The 13439-nt window shown below is 32.2% G+C and overlaps 1 protein-coding gene and 1 long non-coding RNA gene across 24 annotated transcripts in view; both read right to left on the bottom strand.

The window, feature by feature from the left end:
- LOC129796907 (uncharacterized) overlaps positions 1-13439 on the bottom strand; it is an 83774-nt gene that overhangs the window by 34060 nt on the left and 36275 nt on the right. The gene's annotated exons all lie outside the window — the stretch shown is intronic.
- LOC129796626 (low-density lipoprotein receptor) overlaps positions 1-13439 on the bottom strand; it is a 70812-nt gene that overhangs the window by 30175 nt on the left and 27198 nt on the right. For 6 of the 23 annotated variants that reach the window (XR_008751276.1, XM_055838836.1, XM_055838742.1 and 3 more), the window contains exons 2-4: positions 12699-13125; positions 8103-8222; positions 5566-5688 (exon numbers count right to left, since the gene is read on the bottom strand). Coding sequence is in view for 22 of the 23 variants with exons in the window: in XM_055838836.1 (XP_055694811.1) it covers positions 5566-5688; positions 8103-8222; positions 12699-12801 (346 nt within the window). In the remaining variant the exon portion in view is untranslated. Of the gene's footprint in view, positions 1-5565; positions 5689-7014; positions 7138-8102; positions 8223-12698; positions 13126-13439 lie in introns of all 23 variants that reach the window. The other 17 variants (XM_055838809.1, XM_055838839.1, XM_055838837.1 and 14 more) reach the window with 5 other exon arrangements.

The following is a 13439-nucleotide window of genomic DNA, read 5'->3' on the forward strand; positions in this document are numbered from 1 at the left end:
TGCAAATGACATCCCGTGTTCCCATAAAGCTTTCTGCCCCACATTTTGTTGCAAGAGATAATCTTAAATGTGTTTTTCTTTTAAAGTTAACTTTCATATTTATATTTTTCCCAATAATACTTTTTTTTAGTTGTGATTCATTCTTCAAAGTTTTTTAATGCAAAATAAACAAAAAAAATTCCTATTCTATGTGGAAGGAAATTCTAATTTAATTTTCCGAATTATCACAACATAATTCCTTTTACTGTATTTTCTCTAAAGTCTTGTAATGTACAGACGTAAAAAAAATGAATCCTCAAATATGTAGAGAAAATTGATATTCACATCACAATGTTATCTGTTGGGAGATTTTACATGAGGAATTTAATATTTCACCGAATAAATTTGCGTGTGAGAATTTATAAAACGGCATTTTAGGAAGATATTTCATAAATTGGAGATTATTTCTGTAATTTTCAATCAATCACAATTATATTAGGTTGTTTATGGTGGAAAACAATTCAATATACAAGGACGTGTAAATTGTTTCAATTACTTGCAATTTCCCATCATCGCTAACTGAAAATCACTTGAACGGCATTTGATGCACATTCAAGTATGTAATCTAGATGGAATATTGCCTAAGAAGACGATATTTCATGAGAAATGCAATTTTGGGTAGAAATAAATATTCAGTTTTTTTTTTAAATTGAAAACTCCACTCCATATCGCGATCTACTGACCTTTTCTCTCGTGATAAACTCTGTGCTAATTTTTATTTTTACTATTTTGCATTTCTATAATCAATCTAAAACATTTTGAAGAAAAAAAATCCAATATTTTAAATTTAAACAGATAAAGAAATTATTTGGCCAAATCAGGGAAATTCATAAATACTTTTTTTTTGTTCTTTAATTTTTTTGTGACATTTATGAGACGACCTATTTCATCATATTTCAACAAAACGCTAGTTTCCTATTTATTTCATAACACAAAAGTACCAGAAGAAAAGAGAGTTAATTTATTCCTTTGTCATAAATAATACGTTATAAAATAATAAGGATTACTTTGTGAAAGACATGCAGGTACATCTTGAAGCTAAAAACAACAAAAAATCAAGCTTCTTTGTCTTATCGTATGTTGCATTTCAGTTTTCCGGAAATGTGCACTAAAAAGTAACAACAATGCATCCCGAGGGGAGCTTTTCTACTTTATAAGTGAGAAAAAGTGAGCGCATAAATCAGGAAAAGTGACATTGAATGAAAATGTGAAATTTCAAATTCACAAGATGCCCAAAGTACCATCAATCTGAATAGAATTAAAGAAAAATTTGACGCAACAAAGAAAGGAGATAGCATAGGGAAGCTGTGATAAGAATTTCTAAAATTTACAAACATTAAAAGCTAAGAAAATTCTTAGTGCAAAATGATGAACATTTCTTTTCACGTGGAAAGATAAAATGCCCAAAACTCTTTCAAAATTATTATTATGATATTTTTATGGATTTTATGGTCTATTATACCAACCACACGCAAATCATTAAAAATATAACTTAGGAAACTGCGCACATTTTCCCCACGACAAGGGGGAAAACGACAATTCTTATCGGAATAACATGAAAAAATCTTATGTGATAATGTACAAAAAAAATCATTCGCCTGTTTTATTAGATCATTTATTGGCGCCAATGAAATATTTCAAAGACAAAATAATTCCATTGTTAAGGGAGATTGATATTTCTGCGGCGTATTCAATGTTATTTCATTCATTCAGGTACCTATTGATATAAAGAATCAGTAAATAATGATATATTAAACATACTTGTATGTGAATATTATGAACTGTTTAAATTCATTAATATTTTTCAAACAATGAGCACTCATTAAAGGAAATGTTTTCATTTTATGGCAATGTTGTTTTCTATGAATAACTTCTCCCTCTCATTGTTGTACAATTTTGCAAAGAACATATTTTTCCGGAGTTTGTGTATTAAATGCATAACACAAAAGTAAAAACCATCAGCACCTCCCAACCAACCCCAATTTGATCTTACAAAGTCTCTATAGGATGTAATTTAATAATTAAACTCTGCAAGCATTTATATGTATGTATATATAAATGAACTTAACACGAGCCCTTTAATTATTTAAATTTCAACTGTGCGCAAGAGAGCTTCATTGGGCTTTTGTTGCCGCTACACCACCAAGTGTGTCCCCCGGCGCGTCCCACCCACAAGCCCACACAGCTCTTCCACCCATTTACAAGCCTCTCGGTGCACTCAAAGTGCTCTGAACTCAATTGTGGGGCAAACATTGCAACAATTGCAGCAATACACCGGAGATGGGGTCTCTTTAAAACTTTCACCATCCACGTAAATGTAGTCATTCGTTGGAAAACCACTTTTTGCTTCCAAATAGAAGGTATATGTATGTAGGCCAGTCGCATGGGGGAGCTTTTGAAACATTTTTCTGGTAACATTTGGGAAAATAGTTATGCCAAAGCACTCTGCTGAGAGCAACAATGTCATCACATATGGCAAATTGTTTAGGGAGTTGTGTGTAACTTTCTAGTGTCACGCTGTCGAATATTTTTGTATATCATCCACAAAAGAAGAGCTTCCCGTCCAAATTAGACTGTTGAATAGATCTCGGGTTGTGAAGTTGTTTTTTTTTCTTATTTTTGTTCTACGAACTAATTTTCAAAAATATTTTTTCAGACTAGCAGTGATCGATGTGTTAAAAGTAATATAAAAATCGATTTAATAATAAATTATTTAATGAAATTTTTTCACAAGAATTCATTTAAGACTGATTCAGAATTTCATTGGATCAATTTCAGCTCTCAGAATTGTTTCAAGTTTTTCTGAGCTCTTTAAAATTTATTTTAACCGCTTTAGATTTTTATGGGCTTTTCGAACACTTTAGAATTTTTTTGAACTTTTCGATATTTTCGATTTTTTTCATTTTATATTTTAAGCGCTTAAGAGTTTTTCCGAATTATTCCAATTTTTTATCGTTTTGCACTTTTTCCAAGCACTTTGTGCTTTTTTCGATTCCTAGTTTGACTAACTTTACCCATTCTTCATACTATAAAGTTTTAATTTGTTCTTTTCTTTTACATATTCTTTGTTTTTTTTTTAATCCAAAGAGAATTTAGAAAATATTATCCTATATTTCTACTCCTGTTATTAGAAATTTACTATCAATATCTGTAATCATGCCCCTCATAAATCTTGCTTTTGGCATAGGTTAGATACTCATACACACAAAATCTGCATTTAATTGGCAATTTGAAATATACATAGGATACCACCTACAATGTTCGTAAAGTGGCACAGAAGATAAAAGTGACGTTTGAAATAGCATTTGGCCATTACCCCAATTACACTACAATTCACTTTGGATCAATTAAATTTCTTGACTCTCGCCTGTAGCCCTATATAGTAGCTATGTACGTATTATATAATTTTCTTGTTCGTACAAAATCTGCTGGTTTCTTGCCTAGAAGTAATTTCAATTTTAAAATTATGTAGGTATAAAATACGATCAGCTTTTGCCCTTTTTCGGGGTTAACTTTTAATTGCATGTCCCTTTTAACGCTCCCTCGCCTATAGGGGATACAATATTATTTATATTTACTCTGTATCATCCACACAAGGGCGATGGTAGACATTTTCAATAAATCTGAGAATTAATGAGACGATTTTCAAATTTAATCACAACCATGGCGTTTCCATGAATATTAACTAAGGTTGACCTAAATGTTACACACACACACACACACTCTTTTGATACCCAAGCCCAACGACTCATCCTGGTTTGAGTGTGAAAAAAAATACAAAGTAATTTATCCTTCCCTGAAAGGCTATTTTGCCAAGTGTGGGAGGGATGTAATGTACTATACAGACAGTGAGTGGGATATAGAAGAAATTTCTGTAAGGTAAATTGCTAATATCCCCTTTTCTAAATTGCCATCAATTATTATACATATATTTCGAATTTAGATTTGTTGGAAAACATTTCAATGAAAAATCGAAAATAAATTTTCTTCTCCAACTGAAAGAGAACGATAACGTATCGTGTCAAATATTTTCGGTAAAGTAGTGAAATATTTATTGAAAATTCTGTGAAAAGAGCTGCTTGGTACTTTGCCAAGATATGCTGGAGAAAAATATTTTCACACCCATGCAAAGTGGAAAGTTGATGGAGCTTCTTGTCAGCATTTCTAACGGAAAGGAAACATTCCAGAGAGCATTTTCTTCGCCAATTTATGCGTCAATCAAAGCACTGATAGTGGGAAATGTGTGTGTGAGTGTGTGTGGAAAAATATCTTCTTTTGAAGCACCTCTTACAACTTGTCTGTGTGTGATTGTAATTCCCGGCAGATTAATGATTTTCATGTCAGATCTCAATCAATTTACACAAAAAAACACATCAATTGATTCATTCGTAAAAAATTCACTGAAAATGCTATAGGGTGAAAAATTCACCAGGCAGTTGAAGAATTTTCTTGGGATCTTAAAAATTCGCCAGCTATATGTATATAGGTACATAAATAATTCAATTTCAATTTAAAAGATGCTTCATCTGAACGATGGATTCGTAGAATGAGCGATATAAGGAAGGTATTTCTCAGAGAAAAATTAGAAGGCGGTATTTCGGATTCGTTTGTAGTTAACTGGACAGGTGTACGCATACTGGTAAGCGTCCTGAATTTAAATCATTGCCCTATGTATGAATTTTCATAAATCTCACATTTCCTTTCATTCTTGATCTTTTCCCATATAAGGACTTTCATGAAGGTATTGTAGTTAGAATTTATAAAGGTTTTTTTTTTTACATTCAAAAAGTCAAAAAGAGATATAATAATTAAACTATTGTGAAGATTAAACATACCTAGATAAATAAATCATTTGAATAAATAGAAAGCAAAAGTAAATAACCCTGTGTGAAGTTAATATTGCTTGTGTGTGACTATATGTGGATCTTAGTCAGAAAGACTAAAGCTTCGTCGTTGCCTCCCCTTTCACCAGTTTGTTTGCCATGAATTGCAAGGCATAGTACCCCAAATATTGCGATGTAGCATGCATTAATGTTGTTTGAGAGCTTCCCGGTGTTTCCTTCATCCTCCATACACATTAAATGGATACCCAAAATACCCCCTTGGGGCTTAAAATCTTCAAATTCTTAAACCAACAGTATGTTGTTATGTGGATGGTATACATCCCCCATATACACACCTATATACATATGCAATGTAGAACCGGAGGGTGTTTCAAGTGAAACCCACCAAAACAACCCGCACAAACGGGCGCAAGGAGAATTTTCAAACATGTAATGAAAAGCTCCATGTGTGATTTATGTGCATGCTCACAACGCCTCACTTTATTGTACGTACAGAATATTTCCAGCACCTTTACTAGGTGCTATTGTGACTCATTTCCGAGGCCTTGGGCCTACGAAACAAATGTGTACCATGACAGAATAGTTAATATTATAGGGAAATATGACCACATGTAGGAAAATGTTAGGTGCAAAGGGTAAGTAAATAGAGTGAGATGGATTAAATTTTGTTAAGTTTGCTTACTGCATCCCGCCTCATCTGATCCATCGAAGCAATCTTGATTTAGATCGCACATCCATGACAATGGTATGCAATCTGTTGTGGAATTCTTGCATGTGAATTCATCCGCCGAGCAAACATGCACCTCTGTAATGAGAAGAGAAACAAACAACAACACAAACACGTTAGTTAGACAGAATGTCAATGATATATCCCTCGAAAAGCTCACATAAATACATGTACATATCATTTAACATGCTATATGTATAAAGTTGCAACTCCCTGCTATATAACAAACTATTCTTTCTCTTGCTCTGTCGCGCTTTTGGATGGTTTGGAAAAGTTAATGCCAAAATTTTAGATTCAAAAGAAACTTTTGTAACTTAAAGTCAAAAGAAATGCAATGAAAATTTGAAGAGTGAGAACTTTCAAGTACCTTTCTTTAAACATTATTCACACCATGATATATCTTCATCCAAATCGATAAAGATTCTTCACGGAAGAACTACAACAACTGGCATTTTCGATTTCTCAGAGATTAGAGAAACATGAATACAAATATTCCATTGTGAGGAGTTTTGTAATCTGTGACTAGAACACCTCTTGAAAGAGTTTACTTTCCAGAATAATGCCTCAACAGATACTGTTAATATAACAATAATTAAGTATTTAAGAAATTACTATATGTAAGTAAAGGGAATAAAAATTTTGAGCTTTTGAAAAGCTTTAAAAATATTTTTGTTTGCTTTTAGCAACTCTTTAGCAGCTTGCGATGAGCTTGAAAAATTAAAAAGTTTCTTGTAATTAGTAGATAAATCAGACATAGCAAAAACATCCCTTTCAGAGTGAAAAATAAAAAGGCAAATGATCCTCAACTGCATTATGTAATGTAGGTACTTATAAAATAAATTGCAAATATCCCAATTAAATGTGAGATAAAATTTCCTCTGTAATGTCAATGCCAATAAAAAATGTTTTCATAGATTCATGCATACACATACATCATAAATAATATCAAGCATTTGGTTATTAATAAGGATGACAATGTCTCTCCTAAACCATCAAAGAGACATATTTTACATTCAATCACGTGCAAAACCCACTTCATGCCTTATTTACCCCTCAAATGGATATGGAAATCACATTCGTCATATGTAATACAGGGTTCTCACTCTCTCGCACATTCTCTCCCTCTCTCTCTCTCTCCCTTTATATGCTAGATCCCCATGCCAAAACTTTGCTGATTCCCCATGGATTATGGAGGAGCCTCCTTGTGTGTCTACGTTGTCTGCACAAATCAGGAAGCAATGACAGACTTTAGGGTAGTTTTGCCCTTTTCATAAAATGGAGACGCTTGAAGATTGAATGAAATATGGGTTCAGCATAGAACCATATGATGGAGGTTTAGATTATGTATTAAGGAGAAGGGATGGGGGATTTCTTTTTTTTTGGTAACTTGTTACAACATCTTACCGCCGCACGCAGCCTCATCTGACCCATCTGGACAATCAATTTCTGTATCGCACTGCCATTTTTTGGGAATACACCTGTCCCCATTGGCACACATTATCTCATTCGGCTTACATCCAAGGGGATCTATTAGTATTTATATAAATTTATTCTTCATAACACAGTTTAGCAAACACCATAGGATTGAAAAAGAAAAATAAATTTTAAAAAAAAGTGTCACGTAAATCAATACTCTGCTGAAATAAAACTTAATTAAAAAATATTACATAACATAAAAGAGGATTATGTATTTAGAAGAGTTGTATTGTGTGCCATTTGGTGCAAAATATTCAAATTTTTTTTTTAATTTTTAAACTATTATGTATTATTATGTAAAAAAGCATTTAATAAAAAAAATACCTTATTATTGCAATATTCATTATAAATTCGCTGATTAATATAATTTTAGAAATACCTAATTATGATTAGACGAAAACTAAAAATGTTATACAACATGATTTTTATCTTATTTTTTTCTTTCACATTTTAAAATAAATATTATAAAATATTCCTTGATGTATTTTTCACCAATTGACTCACAATAGACAATAAAATTAATAGAAGAAAGTTTGGAAAGGAAAAGCACCTATTTTATGTTGAAATAGCAAATAAATTGAAACATTCTTATATAAAAAAAACATCCATATATCGCACTCAAGCCTTTTTTTTCCTCTCTAATAGAATGTCGTCACAGACACACCATCGTATTTCTTTTGATATTGAATGTAATGTCTCTTGTTTTCTTAAACAACACAACACTTTAAGTGCAAAAATACAGAAATTGTCAAACAATTGGCAAAAGAAGTGTATGTTCGGTAAAGAGAATTGATTTGAATCAATAATTTCTCTTAAGATGTTTTTCTTTCGTTACATTTAACTACAACATCTTTCTATATTATGTATTTTTTTCTCCGTAGAACCTACTCTCAATTTTATGGAGGTACAATTTTACAATTTCCACTTGAAGAGACTCAAAAGCTTCTCTTCATGTTCTAAACCTTACTATAGGGCACAACATTTGGTTTATTTGATATAAGAAACAAAATTCTTACGGCACACATCTGGATCTTCGTCGGATCCATCGCTGCAGTCTTTTTCTTGGTCACACTTCCAATGCTTTGGTATACACCGTCCGTTTTTGCACCGGAATTTATCTGATGTGCAATTGTTTTCTGCAAGAAATTAAAGAAAACATAATTTTATTAAATTGTGTTGCCTTTCTTATAATTTTGTTTATATAAAATCCAACGTAAAATGAATAATTTCATATTTTTGAATTTGCAATTAGTGATGCCTAGTAACTGCACAGAAAAAATCACAATTATTGGTGAAGATCCAAAAATAATTATTTTAAGTGACTTTCAATGGTGCAAAAGTCACAATGGGTCAGTGTAAACCTTAATGGATAATTCTCTTGATTTACACGTTTTGGCGTTCATAGCATCATTCGATTGCAATATCGCCACTGGTGCTTTTTGAATAACAATTTTCGCCCCAAAGAGGTCAATAAATAATCTTTTTCTGATTCATTTTCGCACATTTTTCACAGATCGAAATGAACAAAAAAAATTCACTAACTCTATAATATCATTTACATGCCAATTTTTGGGAGAGATTTCATTTTCGTGCAGCAAAATACATTGCAAACATTGCTCAAAAAATCATTTTTTTTCTGTAAATCCACTCAATTGCTCGTCCTCAACATAATTCTTTTTTTTCCATATAGGCATGACAATATTTTTCATGAAACTCATAAATTTTCCACATGTTCGTTTTTTTCTCTACTTTTCTAGCAATAGCAAATAGAATAAAAGCAGAAAATGAATTTTTTTTCGTTCAAAAAAAAAAAAAGACCATTGATATGCAATTTGCGAATCATCACATATAAATTGGTCATTCAATTGAGATATTTTTGTTATCAATTTTTTCACGCCATTTTCTGATACCTACTTTTATAATTGAATTTTTCATTGATATTTTTTGTATATAAAAAGAAATAAAAAAACGAGAAATTAATGTACGTGGTTATTTGATTTATATATTTTTTGCAAGAATTCTTTCCTTTATTTCGCGATTCATCTAATTTAGAAACTTTATCATTTGTGTCCTGATATATTTTCTAACGCGTTTGACACAATTATTAAGATACATAATGTACAGCTTTTGGTGAACTAGTTTTCTACACATTTATGTACGTTACAAACATACATATGTACTTTTATGTATAATATAGTGACACTGTGACCCTGGGATTGAGAAGTTCATGACTTGAATCTTTCATCTTACTTTTATCAACTGATACTGGCACACAATTAAAACTTTCTGCACATGCTGAGAATAATAATTACATACAATGGAAATTTGCCTTTTTTACGCGTACCAACTGGAAGAAAGTTAAACCAACAGCCTGAGAAATCTGAAAATTTTTCGTGGTGTGGAAGGAGAGAATAAGCTTTCCCCATAAGCAGAGAATTTTTTTTCATGACAAAATGGGTTGAACGAGCTTAATGTTTGGAATGAAGTTTATCAAAATAAATGAATATTTAAGATTTTCAGAGTTGATTGGTCTTTGTTTTGACAAAAGTTTTTCACACGTCATGTGATGATTCTTTATTTCAATGTGATGTTTTTGCAAAGCCCCTTAAAAAAATAATGCGTCATTACAACCATACACAAAATATAATTATATACAAATTAAAATTCGTCAGACTTAAGTAATAATTTTATATCAAGTCAAGACCTTATATATGAGTCTAAAGTACCCACAAAATCATGAACTTTCTTCAAGCTTGAAAAATCAAGCGTAAAAAGAGAGATGGTTCAATGATCTGTTCTGTCCCAGCAATCCAGATCAAATAGAACTAAATGCAATAATTATTTTACTCTTGCATTAGTTCTTGAAAAGTTCAATACAAACTCAAGGAAACGGTTTAACGAATGAACTAAATTAATTACTAAAGCGAATTCTCAAAATAAACTCTCATGATGTAGAAGCTCTCAACATCAACATCTGGAAAACTTCTAGAATAAGTAAATATGTCAGAAAATAAGGTAAGACGCTATTACTCTATAATATATCATAAAAAGTGCTTTTGAACCCACACAAAGTCCATTCATTGAAGAGAATATCATTTGTATAAGTAAAATAGAATGAGGCTGAGTAAGGTGTTAAAAAAGAGAGACTATAATTTTTAACTTAATTTTAGTTCAGGTATATTTGTAACGAAAAACTGCAACTCAAATTTATATTTATTTCTTAGCGAGAGTACAAGAATTTAAGAAAGTGTTGCAAATACTCGTTTTTCCTTATTGCACACCATGGCGGGAATTCCAACGACCACGAAAATTCGTCTTGAGCTGCAAAGTTTCATAAAGGCAAAGGAAAAGGATCTGCTACACAAGGATGAAAATGGTGATATATGAAAACAACAAATTTTCTCGTTTTTCTCATCACACCATTACTCCTTCGTGTTGTTGTACCCTCTTCTTATTTAGTTGCCTTGTACAGTGTACAACACCCCTTAAGACGAGGATTCCTCTGGAGGTACTCGCCATTCTTTTATGGAATCTTTCTCTCTCCCAGAGGCTATATTTGTGTTTCTTTACTTACTAAAGGCCAATGGTAAAAAGAAGGTATGTTATGTATATAGGGAAAAATGGGACCCTCCGGATGAGAAGGTGGTGGAAAACGAAAAAGCACAAAAAAACATAAGATGAGAGAAGCAAAGTGTTTAAGAGAGAGAGATAGGGAAAAAACATCGAGGAAATATAACTGACTTTTGACCAAATGTATACGAACGAGAGAAAGGAACATTCCCTTTACATGCTTTCTGGCCCATTATGTAATTTGTGGGTACAATGGGGTATTTGTTGGGAGGTGGGGAAGAGGCGGTATTACTGACACGCGTACAATTCGCCAAACTTCAAGTAATCATTTATCAAGACCAGGAGATCTCCTTACTTGCTCACAAAGCACGACTATTGCCATGAAAGGGACAACTTTGGCATGTTTGTATCCTTCACATTCATTACTGTGTATCACTGGGTCTTACATACTTAAGGATATTTTCTTCCATGTCAACCATGGAAGTCCTCCTTGCGTTTGGCTCGTTTTTTTTGTACGCAATTCACATCCCAGACTTACAAAAAATCCGATAAAAGATTCAATTTTATGTAGAAAAAAATTAATTATAAAATAAATTTCTCAAAATTACATAAAAATTGCTTGATTTTCATTATAAATATTAACTCCACAATTTTCTTATTGAAGCGAGCTAAATCTTTATCTTGAAACATTTTTCTATCAACTCTGCCTCAATTCAATAGGCTAGAAGCTGTTTCAAGGGACTACGTAAGACTCTTCATCTACACCCTGCAAAATGTCATATATTCCAGATGACTCCCTTTTCAGGCGTTTAGACTATTTCTGTACCTATATATAGTATATGTAATAGAAATAATGGTTCTCGTGGAGCTTTCTGTATTTTAAAACATACCACCCCTCCCTCCCCCTCCACTATGCCAAAAGTGTCTTGTTAGGATAAGAAAAAAAAACTGATGCAGCTTCTATTAGATAAATTTCTTGTATGGAAAATGTACACCACTCTGACCACTTCAGAGCCTATATGGAATTTTCCAACATACATATATACGTAAGTACAGTGGGACCCCAGTACAACGACCGCTTGGTTATACTACTCTCGCGCATTGAAAATAATGAGTGTGAAGAGTACATCCGAGTGGTCGTTGTACTGGGGTCCCACTGTATACCCTTCTCCTTTTTCCACATCATCTCCCTTCATTCTTTTACGAATTCCTCACAACAAAATGACCAAGTTGAGCTAAAGTGTGTCACATTGTTTGTTGTGAATTTCTACTGCTTGATAACCAAAGGAGGGAAGAAAGAGGTCCCAAAATGGTATACATACATATAGTTTACATCTATATACATAAACAGCAACTATATCATGATAAATAGAGATACAAAGGATATGCTATGTATAAGTCGTATGTACTATATATGCACATATGTTGTATGTTCCAAAGGAGACAATTTCGAGCAACTATGTCATAAAACTAACATTGATAAAACTAAATATTATCCCCCTTTCTTTACTTTATATGAGCCATCCATCTATCTAGCAAGTGTGATTAAATTTATATTCGCTGCATTATGTAATTCAATAAAGGTTCTAATTTATCAAATTAGAAACTGATAATTGTTTGAGTAAGAACCTGATACTGCTGTCCAAGATTTATGATTTTGTTAAATATTTTAATATCTTAAAGGAGGAAGAAATCCAATATATCATATGCATATTCTTAATTTTTTTCCTTGGATTGTTAATTAAAGTTAGTATTAAATTTTGATGCAGAATATTAAAAAAAGGTAAAATATTCATTTAAAATAACGAGAAAATATGAGTTGAACTAACCTATCTAGGGAAATACCGTACTAACCCGTAATCGTTAGAAGTGCATTTTTCATGGAAGGGATTTGAAAAGAACAAAAGGAAACAAACTATATTTCTTGCTCAAGTAGACAGTGATTGCGACACAGAAGAGCTTTCCGAAACGAAACTATTCTTCCATTAGGGTGTAAAGGGGAGATTTATGGGGCGACAACGAAGAAAATGTGGTGCATTTACCTTTGATTTTACCATCCAACTGCTGCTGCGGTATAGCTGAATTAACATAAATAACACAGACAAACAGTACGGTCCAGGTGATGATGTAGCAGAACTTTTCCATGTTTATCTGGAGTTTTCTATAATCCCACAAAACAATTACAATAATTATTTTCTTTGGAGAAAGAAAATATAGAAAAGTGTCCAAGAAGAATCCTTTTGGACAATGTGTTCTGTTTTAGGTCTTTTGCAAATTTTCCTATCACTTTTACGTGAACTTTTTGTTAGTACCGTAAAGTAAAAGATGAACAAAGTGTCATGAAAAAAATTAATTAAAATCACACAGCAATTTTTCAAAACTTTTGCACCACTCACGCGTCACTAAATAATCAAATTTTCACTTTGCCTCTGTTTGTCTATGACACTCCATCCACTTTCCCACGCAACCCTATAATATTCAAATCAATAAGATTTTATATCTTTCTCTCTTGCCATGTTGAACAGAGACTTTTATTATTCAGTAAGCGTGCCGGATCATAAAAGTATGGCAAAATGGGAAACGAGAATTTTGTTCCTTCGAATTTTGATAATATCAAAAATAAAAAGGATTCTCAAAACGGCTATAATAGGATACGCAAAGAAAAAAATATATCTATGTATGACAAAAATTCCAATAGACAGAAAATCCTTTCAACCAAAGTTAAATCCAGGTCAAATAAAAAAATATCTTCTAACAAAGTAGAGTACTTTGAAAGCAAAAAA

Source organism: Lutzomyia longipalpis, chromosome 1 (assembly GCF_024334085.1).
Source record: "Lutzomyia longipalpis isolate SR_M1_2022 chromosome 1, ASM2433408v1".
NCBI lineage: Eukaryota > Metazoa > Arthropoda > Insecta > Diptera > Psychodidae > Lutzomyia > Lutzomyia longipalpis.